Genomic DNA, 11710 nt, shown 5'->3' with positions numbered 1-11710 from the left:
TACCTTTCTTGGAAGACACTGTCACAGTTCTCACCACTGTCCGGACATTTTCCTCTTCTGGAGCAGGAAAAATCATAGAACCAACGGGACGAAGAGAAGATCTTGAAGAACCTTCTGTTCAGAGCAACCAAAACATAAGGAAGTTTACCCAACATAAAAAACTATCACAAAGAACAAAAAACTTTAAATGATTTGTTACTGTCAAAAATACAGCAAGCAGAGCATGTAAAGAAGAGAGGTGACTAATTTGCCTCTGGTTGCCCTTTGGACTCCCATTTAGAATACCAGCTGGCTGAGAATCAGGTTGCTTTATGCCCCCAGCTAAAAATGGAAGTCTGTCCCTCAAGCAGCTCCCAGTCACCATCACCTGCCGTGAACAGGATAAGAAAGTAGGCAATATTAACTCACCACCGTGTCTCTTATTTTTTTCCTTCATCTTCTGCCATTTGATTTCCTCAAGTGTTTTTATTCCAAAATTCAGATTGCCCTCTGAAAACAGGAAACAGTTCATAAGACAGGCTTAGAGGCACTCACTGAGGACCACAGGTCCTCAGGCTTCTTAGCGCTCAGGAACTTTCTGAAGTATTTCGAATAAAGCCTGTCAACACTCCTCACAAGTGAAAGAGCCATAGAACCAATGGCATTTTGCCCCTCCTTTCATCCTTCAGGGTTCAAAATGTAGTTTTAATTTTAATCCATTTACACAATATTAGATCCCTCTATCGTTAGATATGGCTTATCAGCAGTGGTTGCAAGGCTGCACGTGCAGCCATTTAAACTCCATGCTGTGGCCCTGTTTTGTTCTCCAAAAGTAAAGAAAAGGAGTTCACCTTTCTGACCCAATGGGCACATGATGGTATTAATGGCAGAAATGAGATCATGGAAATAACCGACTCCATTCAGCACCCCTACATTTTGTTGTGTTTTTACACCACGCTGCTTTTGACTTAACTGTCAAGTTCTTCTGATTTATCCTACTAAGGTGCTGGCATACCTTGTTTAGTAGTAATAGAACTGCCTTTCCGAGTGGAAATCACCCGTAATCCATTTTTGCCTTCCGCAGCTGGATGCTGGACGGGAGTTTTAGTTTCTTCTCCTTCCTCAGAAAGTTGGTCTGAAGGGGAAAAATCGATTCAGTTATGCATAGACCAGGTTGGTCATGATTACGTAGCTCATGCAGTGACACTTCAGCCCATGGTTCATATAAAAAACTTTGTTGCTGTTTTGTTTTGTTTGTTTGTTTGTTTGTTTGTTTGTTTGTTTTTAAACAGCTACACTGACCTGATGAACTCCTAAGTAGAATACACTAGGACAAAACATCTAGGACTCTAGATTCTCTCTGCAGCTTTAACTACTACACAACACATTGCTCTTCAGACAGAAAAAAGAAATTTCCTTCCTAGTTTCACATAGAACTTTACACAAAAGACCAGCTAAAGCCAGGAGTGGTTCTAAGCTTTCCTCCAACGTTTCAGCTTCTGTCCACTGACTGCCAGACAAAGCCACCAGGGACCTGGCCAGACTGCCTGCCCTATCGCTAGTCAGACCTCAGGTCATCTGTGATTTATACACTCATTTACAGCACAGATTCCTTCCAAGAACCAAAGATTTAACACATTCATTTACAGCACAAATTCCTTCAAGAAACAAAGATTTACACAATCATTTACAGCACAAATTCCTTCCAAGAACCAAAACATGCTCACCATCATCATCTTCATCATCATCTGCAGCATTGATTAACACTGGAGGGTGTGTAGGGCTTGGGACATTTTCAGAGTTTTCCACTTTCGTCACCCCCTTAGCTGTGGAGAGGGATTTGACTGGACAGAAAGTTTGTTTTGCTGCAGTGACATCTGAGCCACTTTCAGATCATCGTCCGCGCACTCAGGCGGACTTGGCAGTGTAGCTAGAGGAAGAGGAGGATCATCGGTAATATGGCAGTTTAAAACTTTGACCACAATGCAAAGAGATGGTAGCAAAGGCAGATAACCCGCACAGACAACGAATTCAGCATCTCCTTTTGCCCATCCCATCACTGCTTACACCGTGAACAATGATTTCCCTTCCAACAACAACACATCTCCCTACCACCCAGCAAAAGAGGAAACAACAGGAAGCAAACTGCAAGGCAAACATCACACAAAGCAAAGAGAAGCTGAGCACGAAAGCAGAAAACAAACACCAGCAGTACACTCGGTGCAGTACACCTATGACTGCAGACCTTTTCCTGCCCTCACAAATGAACAGTTACCTGACGCCCCCTACAGGATTGGCACCCACTAAGTAATACTCAAAATTAATTCTTCAGCGCTTAAAGAAAAAGGACCTAAACTCACTCTTGCTTGGTGGTAAGAATTGTCCATCGATGTAACGTCCCTTTGCATGATGAAAAGCACAGTTGGCTTTCTGACAGCCTCCCGGCTGGTTCTCCCAGTAGCAAGGAATCTCACTGCGCTTTTTCTGAAGACAGAAAGAAAGAAAAGCTCGTGATAACATGCACCTGAGGCTTGCAAAGAGATGCACAGCTCCAGATCGTGACAGCTGTCACAACACAGTGCTGAAACAGCATTCCAAAGGTCAGTTTCTCAGTTAAGTGTAGTATTTCTGGGCATATTCACAAAGTTTGCATAAGCTGTAACCACTATGCACATTTAGTTTGGTCATCACTCAGTTTGAGAAGACAGGCACTCTCAGACATCACTTGAGGGTGGCTTAAACTAATACACCTAGGATTATACTAGGATTATTCAGAGGGAAAAAGAACATCTGAAATTGCCTAGGTTAACCCTGTCTAGAACTACTTCTTGGAGACTTAGTTCTGCTGCACCTTTAACTTTCCCCACTTCCTACCCCAGGCAGCTACAACAGCGTTATCTGAAGGACTGTGGGTCAGAAGACACCTGATAGTTCATTATCAAGCCTGCTCCCATGAGGATAGAACAGCCTGTTTATTACCCCCCTGCTCCAGCACGTTTTAGCAGTCTATTTAACAGCTATTCTGCATCTCTTGAGAAAACTGTCAGCATCTAATAAAAAAAAATAAACAAGTATCTTGCTAAGACATACCTAAGGCATTGATTTTATTTCCCTCTGCTTCCTCCCACCCCCTCTCTTGGTAACAGAAACCAGTATGATTTTGAAGCAAACAAATCTATCCTGCAAAAGCACAATCAGTACACCTACGGCACTGAAAAATGCTTTTGTGGATTTATTTTGAGAACACATTGTTAGGCACTCACGTCAATTTCCATGTGTCTGAATCGGCAGACATTCCTGAAACAACGACCCTCCTGCCACAGCTTGCAGACCGTCTCATTGCCCAGAGCAGCTTCGCAGTGGCGGTAGGCACATTTGTCTCCCTGGAACCAAAAGGAAACCAACAAGGAAAATAGAGTACAGCCTCAAAAATGGCCATGCTGCTGCCTAATGGTGCTACAACTGAATTCACAATCTATCTGGTTCTCAAGTTAACCAAAGACCAGTGTGCTTCCTCCTCCTAATCTACTCCTTCCTGAAAAAAGGGGAGAAAAAAGCAAAGCAAAGGAAAGCCAGCCATACCTTGCTACAGGTAGAATAGAAATAGAAGTAGCAATCGTCTCCTTGTTTAGACATGCCGACGAGTTCTGCTAACAAGCTCGGGTTCTCTCCACAGGGACTTCCTCTGCTCTTGGAGAGAGCTGTCTTCACCCTTGCTTGGGCTGAAAGTCTTCTACTGGCTTGTGATCAGTGAAATCTTCTTTTTAAAAGTAACCCGAAAGAAAGTAACAAGTGAAAAATAATGAGGAACAAACATTTTTCCAGCTTTCTTCAGTTAATCAAATCAAGTTATCAGTCTCTCAAAGAGAGCAAAGCCTTGAAATCAGCTGTTACATGAACTAACTAAATATTAAAGTTCTGTAAAGCTGCCAGGAGCTTTGTCAGCAAGCGTTCTCTTCCACATCCTCAATAATATGACCTGGAGCACATCTGGAAGCCTGAAAACGGAGTCACTCCTTAAAAAACCACCTGATGATACATCCAAGTCAATAATCAACTATGGCTACAAATAACTTCTCTAGAACACAGTTAGGACGCATTAAACAGCACGTTCCAGGCCCTGTGGGTCTTCGATTTCACCTACCTGGACAACCTCAGCAAAGTTATCGATCTTCAAAGGCTTCCAGTTAACTGCTCCTGTAGGCCGAACCAAGACTGAATCCGTGAATTAATAATAAAGGGGTAGGAAGAATTTTCCTCCTCACTTTGCCAAGGGAACCTCTCATCCACAATTCAAACATAGGATGCGCTTTTAAACAGCTTATAACTAAGAGAGGAAGCAAGTCCATTTGAATGCTCTCTCAGACTGGATGCAGCCACGGTTAGTTAGCTCTTCAAAAAAATAAAAAACAAAAACCAAAACAAAACAAAAACAAAAAAAAAAACAGCGCATTTAGAGATGAACTCGTGATTCAAAGTGGCTGCAAAAATGAGGCTCCATCTTCCACAGCCGGACAATTTAACTTTTTTTTTCTTTTTTTTTTTTTTAATTTAAAATTCAGCATGTTCCAATCTCTGGTCTTCAAGATTTCTTCACCTATTAAGAAAACACAAAAACCTTTCCCCGTCTTTATTACCTGTACAGCAAAAAACATACCAGTGCATCTAAATCCACAGATGTGCATACGCATACACACATCTGTGTTTATACACACACGAGGAGGGAATGAGAGAAAGTTAGCGAGAGCGACAGTGAAAATCAGAATTTTTGCCTTTTCGACACAGAGAGCGCGTAAAAATTCTCTCATTTTGAGGGAACTAGAAAAAAATGGAGGCTCTGCAAAAGATTTTGATGAGTATGCCTTCGAGGCCGATGCTTTGTAACATGAGGGATCTGGGGGCCAGCACACAAATATGCATACGGATGTACATGCATACAGGATAAACATATCTATACACACAAGCGTGCACAGTAGATGTTGTATGATCTCCATATCGAGAACAACTCGTAGCCCTGATCAGACATGTAGAGTTGCAATCAATTAACAGCAGCAAGACAGCAGATCAAGGGTACAGCAAGCTTTGAGAGGCAGGGGAATGCTCACTTTGCCAGTGGCACGGCTGCATGATACCAAGGATTTTGAATTACTTTGATTTTTTGGAAGCAATTTGGTTTTTCTTTCTGCGCTGTAGCTGTGGTGGTTTTACCGTGCTGGGCAGCTAAACCCCACAACCGCTCTCTCACTCCCCCTCCTTTAGATGAGGAGGGGGAGAAGTAAAGCAAAGAACAACTCACGGGTTGAGATAAGGATAATTTAATTAAAGGGAAAAAATTATAATAATTAAATAAAGACTACCATGAACTAAACAATTTAACTAAGGGGAAATAAAAAGGGAAAGGGGAGGGGAAAAGGAAAAATAAAAAGAAGGGAGGAAAACAAACAAACAAAATAAATGAAGGCTATATGGAAGTGCAGAGGAAAGAAATTACTCTCTACTTCCCACAAATGAGCCATGATTGACCACGTCCTTGAAGCAAGGCCTCAACGCACGCAGCCGGTGTTCGAGAGGAGGACCGACATTTTCCCAACGAGAGCCCACCCCTCCCCTCTTCTTCCTGTTTCCACCTTTTATTGCTGAGTGGGACATCACATGGTATGGAATATCCCTTTGATTGGTTTAGGTCAGCTGCCCTAGTGATGTTTCTCTCCTCACCTTTTTGCCCACCCCCTAGGAGGGTTAGAGAAAGGCCCAATGCTGTGCCACTGCTGCTCAGCAGTAGACACAACACTGGTGTGATAACACTGCTGTTCCAGCTACAAGTACAGAGTACGGCACTGTATGGGCTGCTGCAGGGAAAGTAAACATTCCAGCCAGACCCAGTACAGTAGCAAATACCACAGGTTTGCCATCACGTGCTGTTCCCTAATCCATATATCCATCATCAGCCATTGCTGCAGGATCATGAAAGGTTAGAGAAGACGACTTAGGTCCAATTTAACAGCCAATGAGTTTTCGATGAGCAGAGCTGCAACAGATTTTATTTCGCCACAAGCATTTTTTTTTCTTTTTTTCTGATATGAAGTCAGAAATTTTGATTTTTTTTTTTTTTAAAGACACTAAATGTCACAAAACCTGCAACCAGACCAGATAAAGTTCAATTCAGAGTGATTCTGAATCCTTTCATTAAAACGCTGCACATTTCTGTGCAAATTATTTCTGACTCTTCTGGACAAAAGTGGATGAAATAGTTCTTACAAATTAATAATAAAAGGTTGGAAGCTTTTACTCACACAAACACTAGTGAATTTTCCAGGAAATATTGTTTTGGCAGGGAATTTTCCCAAATCTAAAATAAAGAGAGGAAAAGTTGGGTTCTCATATTAGTTACTGCTTTTGACTGCTGGACAAAGGGAATAAAAACAGTAGTTAAGTGCAAGGTTTCCTTCTCTTCTTTAGTATGGATAGGAATCGTCACTTCGGACCTTTAGCACCTTCAGAAACACACCCAGTGCCATGCAGGTTCCTCTGCAGCTACTTCTAACAATTACTGGTGCTCCTTAGCATGGAAGTTTGACTCAAAACACTCTCCAGATTTAGCTCTTTTGACTGCCCAAGGAGCTCATCATTTTGCTTGTTGCCTTCCATTTTCCTGAACACACCGGGAACGCTGTTCAGAATCTGAATGGATCTGGTCTAAGGAATGGGAAGAAAGCAAAACCAACGATACCTTGCAGTATTCCAAATTCCAAAAAAGCAGTCTCATTTTAAAAAGGACCTCAAAAGCTTTTTTTTTTTTTTAAACTGACATCTGCCAACATAGCAATCCAAGCGCTAAACCAACTGAAGTTGCCCCTGAAAGCCTGAATAAAAATGAGTAACTCTGGTGCACTCAGCAGGTCTGTAATAGAAGTTGGTAAGGGTTTTAGATTTCTTTTTTTTTGCTCCAGGGTGCTGGTAAAATTTTTGCATTAAGAGATTTTGAACCTTTTGTACCAAAGAATTAGAGATGCGCTACAGTGCCAGTAGCTGGGGGTCTGGAAATACACACCAACAAGTGTCATAAGCTTTGCCTTTGCTGAAGGAAGATGAATACTACAAAGAAAATCTGTCTAGTTTGTTTTACAGGCTTGTCTTTCTCAGTACGGAACAAACTGACCTCCCTGGTCTAACTTTGCAGTGCCTATTCTGCCTTTGTCCTGCAGAGAAGAGCAAGAAAGGAACAAATCTATTTTTGCACCCCAAAAACGCATTAGAGGAGGATTATCACACCCACCTAAGGGTACTTCCTTGTTTGTTTATAAAGCACAAAGCATTTCTCTTGGACAGTCTCTGTTGCTGGCCTCTTTTGTGCCTTCCATTTATAATAAAGATATTAAGATGCTTACCCCTTGCTTGTTTTTTTTTTTTTTATTTGTTTGTTTGTTTGTTTTTGTTTTTTTTAAAGAACAGTGGAAGTGGAGAGTCGGATGACAAGCAAGAACAAACACTAGAAACTCCTTGTTCTGCCCCTGCTTTTTAATCACCCAGCATCACCCCGGCTGCAAAACAGCCTCTGCTGATTTACCTGCTTGTTAAAGCACCCCACAGGCTGCAAGTGCGGTGTGCTAGGTGTCAAGTTATATTTAACGGTGCACACGTAACCATTCATCTTCCCACAGTCGAAGCACAGAACAGCCTCTTGCTAACACAACTCATCCCTGCTGCTGCAAGAAACCTCATGGCCTGCAGGAAAACCTCAAGCTAAGAGTTCCAAAGCAAAAGCAGAAAACGCATCATTTGTACTCTTTCTATTTGAGGGAATTCTAGCTGCTAAATGCTGCCTACATCTGAGGGCACGTTCTGAGGCTGCCGGGAAGGACACTCAACACCCACTGACAGCAGGAGTGCAAAGATGCCAGCCAAGAAGGCAAAGGTTAGAGCTGAACGCTGCCTCAGCTTCCTCCAGCAGCCAGCTGGGGGTCACCTTTCACCACGCTCTCTGAGACTCGGAGCCCCGAGTTACCGCAGCCGCCACGTACAGCTGCTCCTTGCTGGCCCAAACTATTTGAAGAGTCTTCAGACTTCAGGGACCTGTTTTACGACAGCCTCAAGATCAAATTCATCTGTTCCTGAAGGCGCTGATCGTCCTGCTGTTTCTGTAGCTGTCAAAGAACAATCCTGAACTGAGGCACTCGTCTGATCAAACAGTGCTTCGGCACAGATTTGTCTTTAGCTTGACACATCAAGGTGAAGAGGAATCGATTCTTGCAAGCAACCTCTCAAGCAGGGATCTAATAAGGTGACCAAAACGACAGATCTGTTGTGCAGATCTGAGCACGTCACTCTGCAGGGAATCACTTTCAAGCCTAAGATGTTTCACCCATCTCCCTGCCCCAGAGCGACACAAGGAAAGCTCTTAAGCAATTGCTAGCCTCTCCTCAGTGCTCACGAGTCCCAAATCACTAATTTTACAATATATAAACCATGGCAGCTGGCACCTAGATGGCACACGGTGACACTGCACACGTTGGCAGTGCTGTCAGGAGCTGGAAAGTCAGGGGTGAGGGGGTTAAGGGAAAACCACACATCAGTTTAGCAACTTGGCTCCCGTAGGATACTTCCTACGGCAGGAGTTTTAGCAAAGTCCCTCCCTCAGAGGGACCTGCTGGCTAATTAAAACAGGACTTCTGCTGGAGCAGTCAGAAGGCAGCAGGGTATCAGGAGATATCCAGTGGGCATCACCGTCAGCCTGTGGCAGTTTGGGGTCCAGGTATCAGTGGTTATGCGTGGTTTTCTCTGCTTCACTTTCTCCAAAGCTGTGAAAAAATAGTTCTTTTACAGCACTGTACAGTCACACGTTACGGATGGAACCAGCTGCATCAACTTCCAGTACGACGGTGTTGGAAAAAGGTGCCTTTGGTGGTCAGGAGCACAACAGCTCTGGTGAGGTGTTATTTAAGTGTGTTCTTACATCTGAGTTTCCTCATAGCAGTATGTAGCTGAGGGGGTCCAGGTTTCCCAGGTAAGATTGATGTTTTTTCTCCTACCAAGCACCAGCTCAGTATACAAAGCTCTGTTAATAACACCCAAGCGTGTAGATGTTAAACTGAAACTGCTTTTAAACCTATTTGTTGTTACGAAAATAGCTTAATACACCATCTTCACAGGGTAAAAATTCACATGGAAGGACAAAAAAACCCAGAAGCGCTTCCTGAGCTTCAGTTTACCAACAGCACCATCGGATTTAGATCCTGGCCTGGCAGCCAGGATGCAGGGTCTGTAAGCATTGCTGCGATGTGCAAGTGCCAAGGCAGGTTTCTGGCCTGCCCTGAATAAAATACCTTTTTTTTTTAATACAAACAGCGTGCCAGGTACGCTGTAATGCCAATGTGCCAGCTCAATAGAGGATGTCAAACAACAGAGGCGTTTATCCTAATTTCTGGCATGAAAACACTTTTAACAGCATTCTTTTCATGAAGAAAACCCTCTCTATCTTCTCCAATGCTCCAGGATCTGCTGCAGCTGCAGCAGCCGCGCTGGTACAACCCACATCTTTGCCAAATCTTTTCAATAATTGTGCTTTACCTCGGCAATGTTGAGGTCACTCCTCTTCCTCCTCCAGCTGAGCAAGCAGCTCGCTGGCTCTGCCACACCGCAGGTGCGGAAGCGAAAGCTGGGAACACAGGAGTCAAACTCTCAGTGCTCACAAAGCCACCAGGGCAGAGGGCTGACACAGAGGCACCCCGGATCCGCTCTCCCTCCCCGCTGCGAGGCTCGCAGCAGCCCCAACCCGAAGCACACACAATGCTTCGCATGGTGAGGTCACCGCTGATTCTGAGTCCCCACGTGAGGATCTGCTTCACCACTCTCAACGTTGGTGTTGGTTTTTGATTTTTGTTTTTTTTTTTTTCTTTTAAACATTCTCAGCTTATGGGAAACCATCAGGTAAACCACAGATCGCTAGGGAAGAAGGCCCACACGAGGGAAGTCCGTGCTTTTCTTCCAGGCAGTGGCACGTGCTTTAACACGCCGCGTTCGACAAAGCAGCTCTCCCCGTTTTGCTCAGTGGCAACAGGCACGACTGCAACGCACACAGGTGTAGGCAGCACCTGCAGGTCCCAAACCCTTAACCCGTTTTTAGAGAGCACCAATTTTTTAAGTAGTGCTTTTCCCTTAATCCATGACCCCTTCTTTCCTTTATTTCTATCGGGTGGCTCTCCTCCATTTTCCTCCTCAGTGTCTGAGCAGACACTGGGAATCGTTTCCGGAGGAAGGGCACGGCTGAAGCTCCTCCATCTACTCTCCGAGAAAAGAGAGTATGTTAAAGAATACATCTTTCCTTTCTTTTCCCTTTTTTAAATACAATTTCTGAAATCAACGCTGCGGCCTGGCAGCAAATACCTACGGGACTAAAGGTGATTCCTCATCCTCACTGTAACGTTGTAGTTAACCTCCCAACGAACCCATCTCCCCAGGAAGCGGCCATTTGAGATGGGAAGGGGCAGAGCAAGAGGAAGCTCTCCTTAGCCTAGCTCTTCCCCCAACACCACCTCGCCACCCAGCACCAAATTCAATTCACCTGCTCCGCCCGATCACTCGAACGGGCGTCCGACGCTGGCACACGCCGCAGCGGTGGTTCTGACGTGCCTTAAATCACCTCTCCGCAGAATATCTCGGGTCTGTACGCTCAAATAACGCAGTATTTGAGAAATAACGCCCAGAGCTCACACTCTGAGTGCAGCCCAACAGCACCGAAGCACCGGTAGGCTAAACATTCCAAACCTGGCAACAAGGCTGACCCAAGCAACAGCACGGAACCCTTCTGCACCTTCAGCGTGGACATCAGCGTAAGGAAACACAGACCTCCTCGATCCAAATTTTAAGCGAGAAACGCAAAAGGTCACCCAACCGGCTTGTTTTCAGCAAGCTAAAGGAGAAATTAAGGCGACAACCGGGTGCATCCAGAGTTAGTCAGATCCTGAAGGCAGTTCCTTGGGGGAACGGAGGAGCAACGCGCCAGATGAGGGCTGCCTTACAGCGCACCCCTTAGAGGCACTGCTACGGAAGGAAGGCAGAAGGTTGGAACTCGAAAGAACTAGCAAGGCGCCCGTTAAGGGGGAAATCTTTCATTTTTTTCTCAGCAGAACCTCCCCTCTCCCTCCCCCCCCCCCCAACCCCCCCATGAAGGCAGACCGGGGACTCTTTGCTTCCTTAGGGAGAGGGCAGGGACGGGGCAGGGTGGTGGGACAGATGGCCAGAGGTTCGGATGGACGGACAGACAGCCGGACAGAGGGCCCAGCAAGGCCTGACGAAGGGCTCAGGAGCGGGAGGGAAGGGCAGGGCGAGGGGAAAGGCAGAGAAGTACAAATCTCTTTTTCCTTGTGATAACTTTTCTTGACCAAAAAACACGATTGTGAATGAGGCAAAATGAAAGATGTAACATGGGGACGTGCGGATACTCACGATGATGCAGCCTTCTATCCGCATGTTCACCTGCTCATAGAGCCACACCTGGATCCTCGACCTCTGCAGAACGAAGGAGGAGAGTAAGTCGGGCCACAAACACTGAGCACTTTTGTTCTCTCATGTGTTCAGAAATACCTGCTAGCCACAGCCACGACAGCTCCCAAACGCTCCGAGGAGCAACTCTCAGGGGCAGTTCCAATGTGCAATCTGACATTTGAGCGTTATACCATCGGGTGAATACTACACGTTTGGTGAAGAACACGTTTCCAGTCACAAGGGAACA

The 11710-nt window shown here is 45.0% G+C and overlaps 1 protein-coding gene across 1 annotated transcript; it reads right to left on the bottom strand.

The window, feature by feature from the left end:
• Window positions 1–455: 455 nt before the first annotated feature.
• Window positions 456–5578, bottom strand: LOC311428533 (zinc finger CCCH domain-containing protein 11A-like). Its single transcript, XM_084539938.1, has 8 exons — window positions 5478–5578; window positions 4124–4176; window positions 3562–3739; window positions 3243–3362; window positions 2340–2463; window positions 1707–1909; window positions 995–1114; window positions 456–489 (listed from the first exon to the last, which is right to left on the bottom strand). Exons 3-6 carry the CDS (start codon window positions 3613–3615, stop codon window positions 1794–1796), a joined length of 414 nt encoding a protein of 137 aa, XP_084396064.1. The 5' UTR covers window positions 3616–3739; window positions 4124–4176; window positions 5478–5578; the 3' UTR covers window positions 456–489; window positions 995–1114; window positions 1707–1793.
• Between the last annotated feature and the right edge of the window lie 6132 nt (window positions 5579–11710).

The sequence above is a fragment of the Aythya ferina genome (assembly GCF_964211825.1).
Source record: "Aythya ferina genome assembly, contig: HAP1_SCAFFOLD_91, whole genome shotgun sequence".
NCBI classification, from domain to species: Eukaryota; Metazoa; Chordata; class Aves; order Anseriformes; family Anatidae; genus Aythya; species Aythya ferina.
The sequence above is the reverse complement of the archived record's forward strand: the minus strand, read 5'-3'. Positions and strand labels throughout refer to the sequence as shown.

Bases quoted from the DNA above. Each gene is read 5' to 3' on its own strand.
- LOC311428533 (XM_084539938.1), bottom strand. From the start codon at position 3,615: ATGTCTAAACAAGGAGACGATTGCTACTTCTATTTCTATTCTACCTGT. The intron at 3,363-3,561 runs GTATGGCTGGCT...TTTTGGTTCCAG, and splicing joins TCTATTCTACCTGTAGCAAG to GGAGACAAATGTGCCTACCG. The intron at 2,464-3,242 runs GTGAGTGCCTAA...TTCTGTCTTCAG, and splicing joins TCAGACACATGGAAATTGAC to AAAAAGCGCAGTGAGATTCC.